Source organism: Fulmarus glacialis, unplaced genomic scaffold (assembly GCF_000690835.1).
Source record: "Fulmarus glacialis isolate BGI_N327 unplaced genomic scaffold, ASM69083v1 scaffold39323, whole genome shotgun sequence".
NCBI classification, from domain to species: Eukaryota; Metazoa; Chordata; class Aves; order Procellariiformes; family Procellariidae; genus Fulmarus; species Fulmarus glacialis.
In genome coordinates, this window is record NW_009201713.1 from 26,689 (window position 1) to 46,014 (window position 19,326).

General features: G+C 35.9%; 1 protein-coding gene across 1 annotated transcript in view; it reads right to left on the reverse strand.

Annotated features, from left to right (window-relative positions):
* Positions 1-586: 586 nt before the first annotated feature.
* The window catches only part of PDE6C (phosphodiesterase 6C, cGMP-specific, cone, alpha prime), a 31,485-nt gene continuing 12,745 nt past the window's right edge, over positions 587-19,326 (reverse strand). Inside the window, exons 8-22 of the mRNA XM_009574037.1 lie at positions 18,776-18,823; positions 18,433-18,582; positions 17,608-17,751; positions 17,456-17,524; positions 14,209-14,355; positions 13,707-13,814; positions 13,490-13,599; positions 11,335-11,422; positions 9,530-9,630; positions 7,949-8,056; positions 7,608-7,671; positions 6,503-6,577; positions 6,275-6,358; positions 5,068-5,221; positions 587-2,245 (exon numbers count right to left, since the gene is read on the reverse strand). Of these exons, the coding sequence (XP_009572332.1) occupies positions 2,175-2,245; positions 5,068-5,221; positions 6,275-6,358; positions 6,503-6,577; positions 7,608-7,671; positions 7,949-8,056; positions 9,530-9,630; positions 11,335-11,422; positions 13,490-13,599; positions 13,707-13,814; positions 14,209-14,355; positions 17,456-17,524; positions 17,608-17,751; positions 18,433-18,582; positions 18,776-18,823 (1,521 nt within the window). The 3' untranslated portion in view covers positions 587-2,174. The remainder of the gene's footprint in view (positions 2,246-5,067; positions 5,222-6,274; positions 6,359-6,502; positions 6,578-7,607; positions 7,672-7,948; positions 8,057-9,529; positions 9,631-11,334; positions 11,423-13,489; positions 13,600-13,706; positions 13,815-14,208; positions 14,356-17,455; positions 17,525-17,607; positions 17,752-18,432; positions 18,583-18,775; positions 18,824-19,326) is intronic.

Genomic DNA, 19,326 nt, shown 5'->3' on the forward strand with positions numbered 1-19,326 from the left:
ATGAAAATTACTTTGAATATAAAGGACAAACTTTTTTTTAATTAAATGTTCATGTTAATCTGAGGAAAGTTAATGTATAAAATATATTTTTGATAATACTTCCCATTGTAGATATATTTATAGAAGGTATTTATAGTAAGTATTTGATGTGGAAAATGTAACAGCAGAGCTGGTTGCAGTGTATTTATGAACATTTTATATGCAGTCATATGAATAAGTTGAGAACTCTATTTACAAAGTACTACTTAACATAATTACATTTTAAACAGTTCGTACTTCCATAATAGATGACAGTACAAGGACATATTTAGGGTGTCTTTGAGTAAGAAATAAACATAGCCTTGCCTGAAGGCTTCTTTAGGTAAGAAGGTGGATTTAAAGGTTAATTCTCTGTCATCTTGCAAGCTTGGTTGAGAGTCAAATCCAATCTGCAGCAATCTGCTTACATGTATGTAACTTGCCCAAAGGGGCTTTTGTCAAATGTGTTGCTATATTTGTTGCTTCAAGTATTGTATATTATGTGTTCTGGATAACTAACTGCTCTTTGGGTCTTCAAAATACAGTTATAAAATGGTACAGTATACATATTAAATACATAATTTAATACAGTTTGAATAAAATTACATTATTAAACAACCTTGAAATAGCTTTCTTTAGTATCTGCATTTAATACAGAAAATAATACATGATACCCAGTTTTATGTCATAACTAAGTCTGCATGAAGTATTTGGCCCATTTATAAATAAGGATGTAGTAAGTGGGATTTTTTTTGTGGATCCCTTTAATTTTGGGTGATAGTTGTACTCGGTATCTATGTTCATAGAGCGTTCTTAGAAAGGTATATAATATGGTAAGTCATTCAATCATTCTCCTTTCTCTGTGGATGCTGAGGGCCCTTCAGAGAAAAAAAAAGTATGGGTCTGCTTTCTTTAAAGGGAGAAGAAAAGTGGCAGGATTGAGTCTGCATGTCAAACTTGTTTGTTGCAGGAATTGCATTTGACATCCATCTCCTCTTAGATTTGGAACTGGTTCCAGTGAATACTCAGATCCATGCATAATATACTAGCCATTTTCCTTCCTTCATCTGCAGGAGGAGCTGGCTTCGTGAGACTTGAGTAGAAGGTAGGGAGTGGACTCTGTCATTCTTCAAGAACAGAAGGTTTTGGAAGGGAGATCATTGTTTATGGAGAGTTAATTTGTGTGAAGTCTGTCGTCTTGGTTGTAGAAAGGGAGGTAACGTGAATTCCGATGTGCTGTAGTGCTGTTGTCCTCTCCCTCCCAAGATTAAATTGGTGCCAGTTCATTGGTTTTCAAATACTTTCAATTACTGCATTTTTAAAAAGGTGCATTGGGAGTACATGAGCCTTTTAAAATGCCTTTGAATGTAGATCCTGCTGTAGATAAACTGGTATAAGTATCTTAGTAAACTCTTACTTGTATGCGAAGTATGATGTTTACAGTCTACCTTTTTAGATTTTTACAATAAAAGGTGGTCAGTTTAGGAACTGTGGGCAGAGCCATTTGCACATGGGCAAAAGAGTGGTTTCTCTGAGCTATGGCTACAATTTACAGATTTATCCTTGGTAGTTTTGAAAAAACACTGTGTACCGTGGACCTGCTTTTAATAGATATGAGCCAGGGAATTGTGTTGAGCATTCATTCCTAAAGTGAAGAAGATGTTTACTCTAGAACTTTATATAGTATTGAGAAGGAAGGAAAAGGACAATTCCAGATTAAGGAAATACACATAATATAAAAATCTAAATATACAAGTTACGAAAATCGCAGTTTTCTGTTTGAATTGTACATATTAGATTTCATTCAGTAATTTCATATAAGATCTGTCAAAATTAATTATATTTTTTTCTGGATAGCGTGCAGAAGTTACATATTTTAATAAAAATACTGTATATAAATTGAGTGACATGAAAAAATATCTAGAGTACACAGTTAACTCATTTTGCACCATTATTTTTTCATTTAATTTTCCAAGTTTTAGTTGTAACTGTTTGTTTACTCCATTAAAAATTATTTCCAACAAATGGCAAGTGTTTAAGAGGATTGTTAAGAGATTGTTCTATACTGTTCTATGCGAAGCAGAAATCCACTGGGGCTCATTGAAGTACTTTCTAGATGTCTTTTCTGTAGCAGAAGCAGTGTCTGAGACAAAGAACTACAAAATTATACATGTTTTGGATTTTCCATCCTCTCCACTTCCACCACCACCTCCAGCTGCATTTTCAGCTAAAAAAGAGAGAAGAAAAGTAAAGTGAGTGTTTTCTGTTAACTTTAGCTGCTCTAATTTCTTGTTAAAAAGGTGTTGCTTTTGTGATATGCATTTTATGTGTGTTTGACCTTCTGAATATTGAATGTGCTTTCACTACTTGTCTGGGAAAATGGAATAAGAAACAATAACACATGCTATATATACATAAGTGTATATAGTGTAGCAGTTGATACCAACATTTTCTCAAAGGACCAAACACACACTGAACCACTCTTACTGGAAAGTTTCAGTAGTTAAATACATATAACTCTGTCCCACACATACAAAACTGAGGTATGCAAGCCATGCAAAAGAAATAAACTCTTGGATCAATATAATCTGTGAATCTATTTTTGAAGCAGATCATACAAAAACTTTAATTTTACCTAATTGTATAAGCCTTTATCCAACCCTGCATGAATCCCTTTGTAATTACCAATTAAGAGAGAGAGACACTTTTTGTGTTTGTTATCTATAGCTACTGATTCTGTTACTGTCTCTCTCAAATGATTCCACAGATGTTCATTGGTCATAGTTAAGATTCTTTCAATGTAATAAATTGCGTTTCCAGGTTCATTTAAGGTAAGAAACCAGTATTAGAATTAAAACTTACATTTGAAAGCTGTGGATCACCATGCTACTAGGTCATTTTCGACCCTTTCCACCTGCATTGAAACATGTCACATAATCAGTGTCCTACCCTCTGTAATTTGTGGATATAATCAACACTATGTTACTAACTATGTATTTTATTTTCTTAGTTTAATACTGTATTCTGGTTTAGTTTCTGTTCTGAACTTTCCACTGTAGTGGTTCAGCAAATATGTTTATTTTGTTTTCTGTCTACTGAATGGCTAAGAATAGCAGGTCAGTGTGATCTAGAGAAACCACCGTGGATCAACATGTATCAAATTATTGTTTGTATGAACGGACTTAAGAAACCCATATATTTACATGGCCTTGATTTGACAGTGTCAGATCTGTTCGTCACAAATGTGCATGGATAGCCTTATTCCAGTGTACATTTAAAAAGATGCAAAATAATTCACTTACATTTTGTGATACCAATTATGATGTGCAAAGGTCAGATCCCTAGCTCCTGCAAATCAGTCTGTCCGTGCTTGCTTGAGTAAGGTTCCTTGTGGGAAAATACTTCTTTCCTTAAGTTAGTGACTGAGTGATTCCAAAATACCAATGATGTAAGAGGGTCCTAACTATTTCTACTCCTAAAAGGGAGTAGAAATACCTGAATCTTCCTAAATGTGTAATTTAATTTTTATTTAAAAACCTTATGCTTAAGGGCATAGGATCAGACTTCAGTAACTATACTCTTTGCCAAGAACGCAAAGGCATAAGGAGATTTGTGTGTAGGTCCCAGGTTGTTTTGTTTTACTGGTATTTCTGTGAAGTTCAGATGCTTGCATTCCAGTGTAAGGAGAGAGTACTTTGTTCATACTCACAAACAGCTAGTTCTCAGCAATAAATTAATCTTAAATAAATAAGGTGATACGATTAATTGCAAAAAAGTGTCTTTAAAAATAAATTTGGGAGACAATGGGGTGGGTATAATTTCTGTGAAAGTGTGTGTAAGTGGTGTCACAGTGTGAGCAGGCCAAAATATTTCTTGTAATTTTATTACAATAATATTTGACTCATTTTGTTAAACTTCACTTTCAAAAATCTGCTTTGAGTAAATCATGTGGTTAAAAAGTACCACTTTGCAACAACATTTTTTTTTATTTTAGCCTAGTATCATGAATTTTAGGAGCCAATAACTCTCTAGTTCCACTTCACACTCTGACAGTAACTTTATGGGTGGCCTTGAGTAGCCTCTCTTCTGTGTGAAATGTGACGAATACTCACCTATTTCCCAATGACACTGATTAACAAATAAATTATTCAGTACTGTTTTATGTTTTAAAGATGTGAAACACACAGTAAACTAACTTTTCTTCTTCCAACTGGCTGACAAGAAATCATTCTGTAGTAATCACATGCATTTTTGTTTTAATCTCTGAACCTTTTCAGTCATCTCAGCTGATTGGCAGAGCTGTTGACCTGCTGTTCCACATGCAATACAGAATAAAAATAACTGACTCATTTCACTTGAGAGATAGGTTCTCAGTTTCTATAAAATCAGATTCTCTTCTAGGTTATCACACGCAGAACCATACTTTCAATTTTAGGACTTGGGCTGTCTTAGGAAGATTAGTGTTAAATTTGTAATACAAGAGAGTGTATTTCAGCCAAGAAACTGATGGCAGGGAACTAGAACCAAAAGCTTTATCTTAAACTTGGAAGAGAAGCGGGGCTTTGCACTGCTTTTTTATGTTCCAAATGCACACTATCCATTCCCATCTCTTTTCCTTATGCTTTTCATTTTCAACTTAAACAAAGCACCTGAATACATTTGGGGCTGATGCCACACAGAATTTTGATAGATCTCTAGTATTTCAAGTGATTGCAGCATTCACAGATAAATAAGTGTTCAATTACATTCAGTTTTAGGTCTTAAGACAAAAGAAATTTTACATTCCCTTCACTTTTGTGATGGTCATATTTTCTATAATTCTGCAGTTTAGAAAATGAGGTCAGTATACTGGATTTGTGTAATCTTTAAAGGTTTCTCCTCTTCCAAGTAAAGGTAAAGCTAATTTGGCTAATTCAGAACTCGCATACCATCAGTATAAAGTTTAATAGAATATTGCACAAGTGCACTGCATGTGTGAATTTGAGAGAGAGAGAATATGTTGACTGCCTTACAAATATGTCTAAATGAAAACCTTAGAAGTTACTTAACCTTTTTTGGCAGCTGCTTCTTCTTCCTTTTTCTTTTGTTCCTCAATAACTTTCATCTTCTCTTCATATTCATCAGCTCGTGTTTTCCATTCAACCCTGTTGTTTTGAAGACCATCAAACATAGGTGTAATTTCCTTGTGAAACCTCGAGAATTCCTGTACAAACAATTCAAATTAGTAAATTAGAAATTTGTAAACACTGATGATTTGTAAAGTCTGAATTTGTGGAAATACTGCTGCTTTGCAGAGAAAACATGAGCTTTCATTTTTCTATTAAATTTAATTCAGTATGTATGCTAGATTAATTAATTTTATTTGATTTCACATTTTTATCACGCACTTGTTCCATCTCTGGTAGTGGGTTTTCTGTAGAAGAGAAAAAACATTTAAAAGAAATAGTGTGAGTACCTGCTAATGCACATTTGAAAGCATGTTCTTGGCCATGCAGTGGTGGTATATTATTGGAAATACCGTGTTGGGATAATAATGCTCTATTATGCACATAGTCAGTTAGAAAATATCTGAATTATATACTGCACATTTTAGTATCTTCCCTAATCCCACATGTCTGATTCATATAATACAATTATAACTATGATACATGGTATTTTATCATATGATTATCAGTATCAAGATCTAATAAAAAAGTCTAGTATCCTATAATATATTCCAAGCATGGAACGTATCTGAAGATGTTAAAATATTACATGTCACTTTTCTGTATGACATTCTGGGATAATATTAAAAGCTAGACACGGAGTAATAAGGGATTAATAAGACAGGCATTTCAGTACCTTACGGAAGATATAGAATATCTGTATTTCCAGAATATTGCAAGTTTCCTATTCCCTTTGCTGTGCCATTAACTGCTTTCTGTAACCATCCACATGTTCCCTACTTATATTAAATGGGACTGTGAAGAATCAGACTGGGCTTTCTAACTCTGTCTTTCAAGGTAGTTACAAAACCTCAGCACCCTCAAGTTTTAGTGAGATCTTCACTTTTTATGAATTTGCTTCACATCTTTTGAATTTGCTTTGTGGGAGCAATTCTTCTATGTAACAAAATATTGAAAAATTGTGGCGTTCAAGATAGTTGTTTATCCCGTGACCAAGAGTCCTGCTGCTGTCTAGAATTTTTTAACTGCAACAGTTTGTCACTAATTGTGCCATCAGAACTGCTGTAGTGGGAAAACAAAATTATTCTTACCTTGTACACAAATGTACACACGAAATCTATGAAACCAACTTGGAGCTTAGGTAGTTCATCTCCTTTGTTTCTGTCCATCATTGGCTAGAACAGAATAGCGGTAATTTAGGTTATGTAGATATCATGCTTTTTGGTATAATGATCTAGTAAGCATCATGGACCTTTATCTATTCAATGTTTTAATAACAGCTAATATTGCTTAACACAGTTAAATTATTTAGTACTTACAATTGGTTGTTGCTGTAGCACAGTTCGTTCCAGGTCACCTTGCTCCCAGAATTCGTTTGCAACCATGAGGGCAACCTGAATAATCACAATTTAGTGGAAGTGTCAGCAGAAAGCAGTAAAATTAAATAAATAAATAAAAGAACAAGGCTTTCCAGAAAATGTGAAAATGTTGATTAACCAAGAATTGGCATACTACTGTTTACTACTTAAATATTATTACCAACTTCCCTTCCCCAAAGAGAGGACGTATTTCTTGCCAGATTCGTTATCTCTGAGTAGTTTAAAAAGTTCTCCAGAAATAGGGAGTTTTGGTCAAACACAATAGAATTCCCCTCTTTAATCCCTGTCAAGATAGTCAAGCACTTCTTTCAGAAATTACAGACACGCTCTGGTGTACTTAAGACTTTTTCCAGCAAATTATTTCTACCAATATTCTGGTGCGTGCTGAGTAAATAATAGATCATTGTCAACAGGAACAAGAAATATTAGCAACATAACCGAATCTTCTAGTACCTGTAATGTGTATTACTTAGAAGGCTCCACAAGCATCTTGCAGTTGTATTTTGATTATGCATTGTTAAAACCTATTCCTGTAAGGCTAAGTGATGAGCTTCAGTGTGATGGTCAATAAGTACTGAAGTCCTTGAAGTACTTATGTACAATGCAGTGTCACACTGCATTACAGAATTTATTTTTAGCGTGTTTGAAATGGCACCAAGATCTACAGAATAGACACAATTAATTCAAATTATACTGTTGTTAAATCTGTACCTTAAAAATACCTGAAAAATAGCAAAAGTTGGATAGCACAAAAATAACACAGTGATATTTAAGGGTAGCTAGAACAGCTGACAGTATCAGGGATGCCAGTTTTAGATGAAGGACAAGTAGAGAAGGATGGAACAATTATAGAGTGGCTGGGGAGAGGCATCATGGAACCCTTACAGTGACAGAAAAATAGAGGTGGTTTTCTGGAAATTCAGTTGGGTGCAGATACTTAAATATCTATAAAATGATAATAAGTAATTTTTGTTCAAATGATTATGCACCAAATAGGAGTAAAACAGATAGCAAATGCAGCATTGTCTGTTCGAAAAGTACCTACCTTACTTTGCACTTCCCAAGGCTTGGTTATAGCAGACAGGTCACATCCAGTCATCATCATAGCCCTTCGAAAACACAAAACAAAACAGGACTATAGTTAGGATGATGATAGAAGAAAAAAAAGTCTAGATTTTTTAAGGAATTTAGATACCTGATGCAGATGGATGCATGTTTTGTACATTTTGAGAAGATTGTAGACATCTATTTCTAATTTAAAATCATGGTTATGTTCATCATCGGACAATAACACCAATCTTAATTTACATGTTTAGGTGCCAAAATTCTTTTAAAATCTGGTCCTAGATAACTGATTGAATAAAGAGTAAATTATTAACCACCTACATGATGACTTCTTTTTTGGTTGGGTCAATAGATACATATTTAATGGCCTCCTCTTCTGTTTCCATTTTTTCAATTGCATCCACAATCTTTTGAAACATAGTTCTTTTCCTGTTAAAACATACCAATAAACCTATTTAGTTCCTGCATTAAAAATGAAATAGAAAACCATATTTCTGATATTTATGCTTTTCCAAAGTAGTATCCTAGTCATAGTATCAAACCTTCTTCCTGTTGAACTCAACTTTTCAGGTAACCTAGCACATTCAGATTTTGCTATATACCACTGACATGTAAAGTATTATGTCAGAATTCCTGACAAAGAAATGAATAACCAATTTCCTAACTCTTCGTATTAAACTGTTTGGGGTGACATTCTTGTTTCTTCAGTATTACATATTTGTTACTTCCTGTAATATAATGAATTGGGAAAAGTGAAGCAAATACTAATAAATGTTCTTCCACTACCTCCCCTCAAAAATCCAAAGAAGCACTAAGCCCTGACGGACAAGAATTTTGAAAAACATAAATGTGTCTTGCTATTGCTTAATAAATCTTCTAATTTGCATTTAGACTGAATGAAATAATGGAATTACTGTTCACTAAAATTTAATAACTGTTGTTGAACAACTTACTGAATTGTTTCCTGTCTCCTGGCTTTAAATTGTCCCAGTCATAAGACATTTGGCCCAAAACAAAAGGCTCCATATATCTTTAAGGAAAATATCCATTATAAAAGCACATTAAGTCAGTAACTTAAGAACAGGATGGGATGATTTGATATTTGGAGTCTTTGGCATATTTAGCACTGGGATCAGTTGATGTCTGCAGTTTTGCTTTTAAACCAGCATCTTAATTTCTATGTCATAGAATCATAGAATCGTAGATTCATTAAGGTTGGAAAAGACCTCTAAGATCATCGAGTCCAACTGTCAACCCAACACCACCATGCCCACTAAACCATGTCCCTAAGCGCCTCATCTATACGTCTTTTAAATACTTCCAGGGATGGTGACTCAACCACTTCCCTGGGCAGCCTGTTCCAATGTTTAACCACTTTTTCAGTAAAGAAGTTTTTCCTAATGTCCAATCTAAACCTCCCTTGGCGCAACTTGAGGCCATTTCCTTTTGTCCTATTGCTAGTTACTTGGGAGAAGAGACCAATACCCACCTCACTACAACCTCCTTTCAGGTAGTTGTAGAGCGCATGCTCCTGTTTAGTATGAGTAATTGCAGTATGTATGCTGAATATCACACATGCACACAACCTTATGATTAGGCTACAGAAGCCACACTTCTGAAATACAGTGTTTGCTGTAACTAAAAGCATATTTGAATTTGAACTAAAAGCATATTTGTTCTAAGTGTTATATACATTTATGTGTTCTCTAATTTGAAAGCTTATAATGAATCTAAGAATGTCTCTTCTTTACAAGGATTAGACTTAATAATTTTAAATATAGCTCTGTACCCTGCATATAAACATCTCTGTACTCTGCGTATAAACAAATAAAAACTACAGTTATAAATGGTATAGGATTGACATTTTTTTCAGTAGGAAGTTATACAGAGTTTAGTACTTACTTGAAATACAAAGCCAAGTCAGTTGCTATTATTGCAACTTCAAATAAGTGTAGAACAGTTTCAAACTGCCGCTTATTTAGGTTCTGGAAGATGTTTAAACTCTGCAAGATGGAAAGTTTACGAATTCAGTTCTTTTTATAACACTGTGTTTGGTTTGTACTATACAGGTTGTCTCAGAATAGTATAACAAAATTGGCCAACTACAGTCCCTAAATTAAAATAATGCTACAAATGAAAAATTATTCAATTGGTAAAGATGGCCCTTATTCATGTCTAATAAATGGCTAAATAACTGTGTGAATGGTAGGTGGATCTAAGATGGTGCCCCGAGAGGCTGCACAAATAATTAAATCCACCGTGACTCAAACAGTTGCAAGTCCTGCTATTGCCATATATAAATTAAAACCAAAGAAAACCACCTGTCTTCCACATAATTAGTAAAGAAATGGCAGTTCTTAATAATTTCGTTACAGTTCACATTCCATAAACCTAATTTTCCTAAGCTTTTTAAAGCTTCACAGTAGACACCTTTTCCTCCTGTTAACCCGGGTCAGCACAGTTGCCTGCAGTGCTGTTAGGGACCTACTGTACTAAGTGCAATGGCCTTTTCTCAGGCAAAGGGAATAAGGGCATCACACTCAGCATTTTTCTAAATGTCCTTCCTTCTTTAACTGAGGGGACAATACCTGTGAGAGCACGGGGCGCAGTGATGCTGCTGTTGAGAGCCTGCAGACATCCTGACAACTGCTCCAGCAAAGAGCAGGGGTTAGTCCCCAGCCTCTTATATTTGAAAAAGTACATTGCCATCAATAAAGGTAAAGGTGGTTTCTGGTTTTTTTAAAATCGTACACCTTCTGGGTTTTTTGTGATCATTGTGCTACTGGTTAGTGTGAGGATTTATTCTGTGGCCTCACGGGGTCAGGAAATAGCACCACCACAGGGATTAGAAAATGAAAAATAGGGGTGCCTGCCACACTGCTGCAAACAAGTGGGATGGAAGGGGCACATGTGTTCAAGCCTTGCCTGTTAAATCTCTTATTTCCGTGCAAAACATGTAGTAAAGAGTTGTAAATAGTCTCTTCCCTTGTAGCCAGAACAGAGCCAGGCACCACTGAGGGAAGAATGGTGGATCCCCTCCAGAGGAGCAGGGCTCCGCGGGGCAGAGGGCCCTAGTGGGCTGCACTGCTGCCATTTTGTTGAGCCTGAGGAGACTGCGGTAGGGAGCCACACCTCCGCGGCTGCTGGGGAAGGGCAACTGAGGGCGTCTGCCTAATTCAGGGAAGATCAGTAGTGGGAGCTGCAGCAGAGCCTAATGATACTGCCTTCTCTCTTTCAGCAAGGTTAAGGTGTGTGGGGAGTCTGGCCTGGGGGTAAGGGAGCCTTCCATAAACAGCTCCCTCCACAAACAGCTCCATCCCTTTGCTCCTCAACTGCCGGAGCCAGCAGCTGAACTCAGACCTCCTGAACCAGGGGCAGCAGTTTAATTACAACATTTTGTATGTATGTATTGTATTTTCTGCTTTGGTTTCAACATCAGCTGTTTGTGAAAGTGGAAAAAACCTGAGTATGAGTGAGGCCCAGAGGAAAAGCTTTTCTATCTTGAGTGAGTCTATTTCTGGCGGAATTACTGATGTTTCTCTAAAAGTGGACAATGCATAAGAATTTGGCTTAAACTTCTGAATTTTGGCATAATTTCTTAATCTGGACCTAGAGGAATGAATGAGACATGGTGAAATTTGGAACATGATAACTTAATTGGATCTTTTGTGTTGATCAGTGTGAGCAGAAGGTTCATGCAGACGTACCTCATCTTGCAGTAGGGTTTTACTGTACTCTAGGTGATGCCTTTCTAAAATGGAAGAGCCGTGAAGTTTTGCCAGCGGAGCAGCTGACCTGTTGAAAAAGAAGCAATTCTTTATAATATTTTGGAGGCAATATTTTTGATTCAGGATTCAGGTTTTTAGGATTAAAATGCTTCCGATCTGCATGTTCAATAGTTTAATCTATATATCTTACCCATTGGTATATTGCAGAGCAAAAAAAAATACTTGCTTGCCTTCACTCTTGTGACTGAGTAATGATGGCAATTGGAGAGCACTGGGTGTTCAGTGCCCACTAAAGTCAAAGACGTGGTTAGATGCCTCAAAACTCAAAAACTGTGGGTTTTAAAATGTGCCTCTATTTTGTCTTGCACATTCAGTTTTCCTGTTTGTTTAATCTACACACCTTCTGTGTACCTTAAAAATAGCCTTTATGCATCTTTTATTATTTATTGTGTGGCATGGCTTTTGAACTCTTGTCTGTCTGCAATGACTGTGGGCCACGTCCTCTGTGATTCTAACTTACTGTAAGTAAGTTAAATCTAAAGTAACAGTATAGTGGAGTTTAATTCCTCTTATGCCCTAGGGCTCCTTCCCTCCCCCAAAATCACCCTTTTATGGACTGCGCAAGTCTTGACAGCTCAGATGTGTTCAGTCTTATCACAGAGCTCAAAGCATTCCTCTGACGTTGGGCTAAGCTTCAAGCAGAGGAAATTCTGCGTCAGACTATGGTGGTGGGGGGAAAGGAGAAGTGTCCTATCTACGTAGGCTCCAGGTGGTTCTGCATGTTTGGAAGTGTATTTTCCTCGTTTATTCCCTTGGCTAATAACTCCGTTCCTCAGATTAGCCAGGGTGGATTGCTACATGCTACCTGTATTTTCTGACTTGTGATTAGGACTGTTGCGGTAAAGCCTGATAACTTTTATAAATAGCTTTACTGTGTATGACCTCATGTAGAGGGCTTCCAGCTAGGGAAGACCACATTAGGAAGATTTAAAACCTCCCTTAAACTTATTTGGATGAGAGGCAATCCGCCGAATAAGAATCGGCATCTGTCATTCTCTCTCTTCTACGTCACCTGGAGAATCCCTGAGAATAATCAGAAAATCCCCTCGCATCATTGCTCCAGCATGCAGGTTGGAACGCCTCTCCTGGGAGGAGTGTATCCAGGGTCAGAGGAGGAGGATGAATCATTCTGGAGATACAGTTGGTGGGAAACTGTACTCAGGAAATTATGGTTATAATCTTCTGGTACACATGACATTCTGAGAAACGCGTGTTCTCTGGCTAGCACACAGAAAAAAGCCCTAACAGATCACGTAAAAGACTAAATGGTTTGCTCTTCAGGAGAAAAGCAGGTCTCACCATGATATGTAGTGTAATAAAAAGGTAAGTTTAAAACAAAATGAATTAATATTGTTTTATAACAAGCATCTACTAATTAATATTGTTTCATAACAAACAAGGGAAAAATCACAAAGAAATCCTTTAGAATATTTTCTCAGAACAAAATTCATGAATCGCATGAATTGCAAAGCTTAACTTCATGATGTGTAACTTACTGGCCTGTGGACCCAGTGGCAGAATACTAGCTCTTTAGCTTAGAATCCTGGATTATACTTTAGGAAAGGACCTACATCAATCAGTAAACTGAGTCGGGGGGGAACAACTGAGCTAGTCAAATTGGACAGTAGAAAACAGAGAAAAAGAATGCATCTTACATCCCGTCTCTAAACTGGCCTTTGTCTATGCCACATCCTGAATCCCTCTCCAGAAAAGTGCTTATGCCCTGTCTTGAAAAAAAGGAATCCAGCTAGGGATTTTAATTTACTTTTCTCATTTCTTTGTGGCCTCATGTCCATTAGGCTCTTCTACAATCCAAGTGCTGCAACAGCTTAGTCTCTCTTAAGAATTAATTGCAGCTCCGGGAGATCCTTCCAAGATTCTGCTTTTGCATTTTGTCTTTGTGTTTCAGCTGTCATGACAAATGCTCTGAGGCATAAATCTTCTGTAGGATAAATGTTCGTTCATGCCAGATGAATATGGAATATATACCTTATATTTTTGCAAGTTTTGACATGTTTTTTTAATATGCCACTAAAAATACTACATACCCATATATTTGAGCATTTGTACTTACTTCATCTGATACAAGTTATTGGTCCCTCTGTGATCAATATCATGGCAGAAAGCAGCAGCAACCATGGCAAAGGCTTCTAGATCAGTATAGTATTTCTTTATTTTGCCTGTCTGTAAAAGAAAACAGACAATTCTGAGTGTATACCTTCCTGAATTTTCCAGATGGAATTGAAAGGAAAACCAAATGATGAAGGTAAGGTTAATATTATCAACATTACCATCAGCAGAGTAAACATTGTTTGTCCCACATTGAATCCATGTCGCCAGTTATGGTAAGTGATATCTCGATAACCCTTCCTGACGGTGTACATCCATCTTGTAAGGACCTATTATGAACAAAAGTGATTAAGACTGTGCTGTTAATTGAAACAAAATGGTGGAATTCCTGTAAAATTACTGGAATATACTAAGAAATTACTGTAATATACTATGAAATTACTGAATTAATGTGCAAGTTCTATGAAAATAATTGCTTTTCATTGAATTAAACATGGAAACAGCGAATTGTTTATATGTAAATGCATGTTGATTTAATTCCTTCCATAGCTCACACAATTTCAGTGACTTTATGACAAATACGCAAATGTTTAATTAAGAATGGAAGATTGTTATCTGTACCATTAGTATTTTAGTATTGCCTACTTCTATGTTAAAGTACCTACAGTCAGCTGTTTTTCTTCTATCTTAAAATAAATATTAAAAAGTCAAAATAAATCAGACCTCAGCTGGGACTTTGAACTTTTCAACAACATTTATCTCAAAGAACAGTCGTATTCCACAAGTTATCAGGCCATGCTCTGTAACGGGAAAGTCACTGAAGCGGAATTCATACAGTTCTAAATCTTTTGGATCAGGTAATTCTTCTTTCTGTTAGGAAAAGTCAAAAACACAAGGGTTTTTCTGGCAAGAACAAAGTTGGAAAAACTTTTTTATTTTCTTTTCTGACTTCAGTAGAAACATTGCCTAAGGACAGTATGATTACTATCTCCTCAAAGGCCTCAGGTTTCAGTACAAACTAATGTGTATTAAGTTATAAAACACAATCGTGATACTGCTGGCTTTCTTCTCAAAGAGGGTAGGTAAAAGTCTTGGCCAGATGAAGTTTTTTCCTGCTCTGAATTCCAACACAATCTGTTGTGACCATCTCAACATTTCCTTAGTTCAGAAATCTCAGGCCTTGGAATTTCTCCTTCCTTGTATAAAATCCTATGATTCTCCCACTTTTATCCTGGTCTCAAGGCTGCAGTTCATCTTTTTCACAATGAAAATTATTCTTGTTAAGTGTTGTTCTTCCCTTTTGGATCTTATGAATAGTGACAAATATAGTGATCAAAATCAACCTGTCTAGAACAAAACATTTTTTACTTTTATGGTAGAATAAAGTATAACAACAGAATTTTTTTTAATAACAGAAGGCTTGCATGCATGACTACCTACTCATAGCCTTGTCTTCTCTTGGAGAGACTATAGGCAAGCAAAGATTCCTGTACATTTTTTAACCTCTGGAGTGCTGGTGGTTTGTTTCTGCTCCACAACCAACTCTCAAAATTAGTCTGTCTTATCTTGTCTCCTGTGACAGTCTCTTTTTGTCTGTGATAGCCTATATACCCTTAATAGATAAACCTGTAAGGTTGATTTGGCACATGGAAAGTGGACTGGAAAATCCTACAAGATCAGATGTAAAAATTCACAAATCTTATTTGTGTTCTTATTTTTCTGCTTGCAGTAGATTCTTGACTGCTTGGCTCTTGAATGATCTCAGTGTACATATAAAGTAAAAATTGTTACAATGCTTAAATGTACAAAGCATGTAGTATTCGTGGTTATTATGGCTTACTTCAAATCCCTTAGAGTAATTTACTTCCTAGTGCTGTAGTTGGTGATTCTGTCCTAGTCATTGCCTTTCTATTCTGAACAATCCTGACCACTGATGAAAATGAGGGATCATTCCAGAAGTAGTGGACTGTATAAGTGCGTAATATTTCTCCATGTACTAAATTTCATTAGAAGCTCTCTGGATGCCATAGGGATTTTTCTCTCTCTGAAGGGCAGGTACAGAGCTTAGGCCAGCTCTTCCTTGTACTGAAGAACCTCCATGAAACATATACTAAATTCTAAAATGCAGAAGATACAAAAGTTAAGAAGCCTGTATTAAATTTAAATTGCCTATTTTGTATACATTGTATAGATTCACATTGAATAGCCTAACTGGTAATGGTGATATTAGTGAACTGTTCTATGACACTTTTCATCTACATATCCCAAAGCCTAGGGAGAGCGGTATTAGATTTTAAAGGATGCGCCCCAATCCAAACAAGAATTAATTCAGGGAAGTCTGATGCTACACAAAAAATAGATTATATGATCGCAATGACTCCCTTGCTCCATAGTAGTCTATAAATTATCTCCATTTTACAGATAAGGAAAAGAGATGACTGAATGTATGCATATATTTCAAATAAGGCTGAACATCCATGCAAAGGTATTTCCTTCTCCGTGGGATTTTCCTTTATATCTACTCCAATCTGAGGTCAAGGACAAGGAAATCTGGAGCAGTGGTGTTTAAAAACCCATTACTTTGTGAATCATTAGAGCTAGAAACACCTGCTTTATCCCATTAGCTATCTGGGATTCCAGGTCTTATAATAGGATAAAGCATTTGCATGTAGCCTTGGCAGCGCAAAAGATATTAGACCTTTGAATTTGTGACTTCACAATGTTGAGAGAACTCATTTTAATTACTTTTTGGAGATCTAAAAACTCATACCAGTATTATGTTTTTACATTTGGAGTCTGTACCATAATAATCACTTGTTGCTCTACCAGTAGAAAGATTTTATAATGTTTATCTATTAATTTTTGCAATTCTTCATGCAGCTAAATTAAATTTACTTTAAAAGGTATATGAAGCTACACACGGTCTGTTGATGGTTTTTGGTTTCACCACTTGTAAGCTGTGTGAGCATCTGTTTTGTGGGAGCCAGTAAAACCTTAACACCATTGCATTCCAGCATGCACATGTGCATAACTAAAAATGGTTTAATGAGATCTTTTCCCTATGGCTATGTCTACATTAGCAAATGTGGTGTAATAGGAGGAAATATGCGGAGTGGTTGGTACCGGAAGTCAACAGATTTGTGTATATTTGACCTTTTTTCTTCAGCCTACCTCTGCTTTGATCCATTAACAGTGGGAATTAATCATTCAAGCGTTTTCCTGGAACACATCTCTGAGTTTTGTTTCAGATAAAGTAAGGCAGTGCACGTGCTCCAGGATTCCTCCGCAAGAAAAAACGAAGTGCACTAAGTGAGCACAAACAGGAGTTTTCCTCCAAAAAGGCACTCTCTTTCTAGATTGAAATACTAAGGCAGCCGGACTGCACGGTCTGGAAACGAAAGTGACGCATTTTTGTTTTAGTAGTAGCAGACTTTTAACTGATTAGGTCAAATCTGTTTCATCACTGTGAAGTCACTGATCATTGTCTTTGGACTTCTCTGCCTAAGGAAATGCAGGAAAATTAATCTGAAAGTAGGTTAGTTCCACTGGACACTCCTACATGTGTTCTCTTACTAAGAATGAAAGTGACCTTACATCAATGTCCCTTCCTTTATTTTCAAAATTAAATAAATGCAGTTATAGGTGTAGCACCGTCCCCATGGATATTTAAAGAAGTTAAACTCTTTAAATGTTAATTCATATAAATGTTTCTATATAACTCTGACTATCCAAGTCTGTTGACATATATTTGGGACACAATGTTTCCCTTTAGGTAACAGTGGGGTCTGCATGTAGAAGAACTGAAGAGGTTGAAGATGTATTGTTAAATCAAGTCCATCTAGGTTGTGGAACTGATAGCTAAAATCAATTGTATTAATCAGGATTTGGCTATACGCAACTTCTTCTATAATGAGGACACATTACTATCTGATATAAACACACTACCAGAACTTTCAGTTTAGTGACTTACCAAAATCCTGATAAGATCCTTTTGATCACATTCTTCTAGATTATTTACATTTAGTTTCTCCTTGTATTTCTAAAAATGAAAATGAGTAAGAAATTCAGGTTTTGTGTAGCAAATTTCCTACTTTAATTTTGTGACTGTGGACAGAAACTTACCAGTATAGATTCAACTTCAGAAGGGGTGGCCTTTGTCTGGTACATAAGCATTTCCTGAGCAATGTCCTTCCTGTTTTCAAGCTTGTTCATTTTGTCATAAGTGTCAGTATTTAAAACAGACCACCCCAGGAACTGCGTGAGAGTCTGGAACAAAGCCAAGCAAAGTGGAGATGACACTGTGACAATAAAATTAAACCAACAACTTGAACTTTTCTTAAACTCCAGTTTCTGGTAGTGCCCTTTGAAAAGCAATGTATAACTCTATTTGTTAGAGGCCTTTACCTTCCATCAACAGGTTCTGTTAGCACCTCACACTTTTAATCACGTGTTTGTCTCAACCTAGTAATTAAGGGCCCATATTCCCATTTTATATACAGGACTTTGAGGCTTATGAAGCTTAAGTTAGCTGAGTGGACTTAGATACACTGTGTAGCATCTTATCTTGCCCAATTGCATGTGATCATGAATGCTCTGGGAACTCCCATGATCCACAATATCCATTGGCAAGCAGCACGCCATACGTGCTTACTCACTGCTAATTAGGAGATGCTGACCATCACTAAAAAGTCAAATGATTAAAAATAAAATTATATCTGATGTTTGTTCATTATTGGAATTTAAACGATCTCTCATAAATTTTCAGGTTTATAAAGCGAAATAAAATTTCTGATTCTTAAGAAACTGTATAGCGAAGAAGATAGATATTTGGCTAGATGTTAATATAGCCTATTTGAAGATTTTTAGACATTTTAAAATGACTTTTTACAATAATATTTTTATTAACATCATATGGCTCCTTAAAGCCTCTAATCCTATTAAGCTTACCTCAATGATCTGTTCATCATATTCGTCAAAAGGTTTTCCATCTTTCCTATTGTAAAATGTTGCAACTCCCACAATTTCTTCTTTTTTGTTGACAATAGGCAATGACAGGACATTTTTGATAACCCATCCGGTCTCATCCACTGGTCCTTTCTGTAGGAAAGCCAAAGATCAGGAAATGTGTATTTCTTTGAAAGTAGTAATACAGTTATTGATGTAGACAATGTAACACTAAGACCTGTGCATCACAAACAAAGGAGAAAATATTTATGTAATCAACTGTATAACTAATTGGTGGAAAGCATTAGCATATTTTTCTACAGTATCTATAACTATTAACAATTACCTGAAATGTGAAATATTCATCTGCTGGTGCATTCATCATGTTACAAATCTGCAGCATAAAGAAAAGGAGACATTGTTTAAATTGAATACAATGTGCACCAAGACTTGGCCTGATATTTTAAAAAGGCGTATTTATTTTCTAAGCTAACAACAGTGAGCACCCTAGGTAGCTACAGAAATTAAACCTGTTCCTATTAAATTAGATGTGGTTATTTTAACAGACGTCATTCTGGAGTGCTTGTAGCAAAGTCCCTCATGTATGATGTCTTACAGTGCATAAGCATAATGGTTAAGAAAATAATTTCCAGTTTAAAATGGCACAGGAGTTTATAGAAAGAAATAACTGAGTACTAAGGGCTCTGTCCTTACTGCTATTAAAAATGCCATAGGATTACTAATAACTGTCAAACATCACAACTTTGAATTACGTATATTGTCTATGTAAGAAGAGATAAGAAAAAAAGAAAATTTTAAAACTGTGTATATAATGATTTTCTTACTTTGACATTTTGTTGTGAGACTTAGTTAGCACACCTGGAAAGTGACATCAGA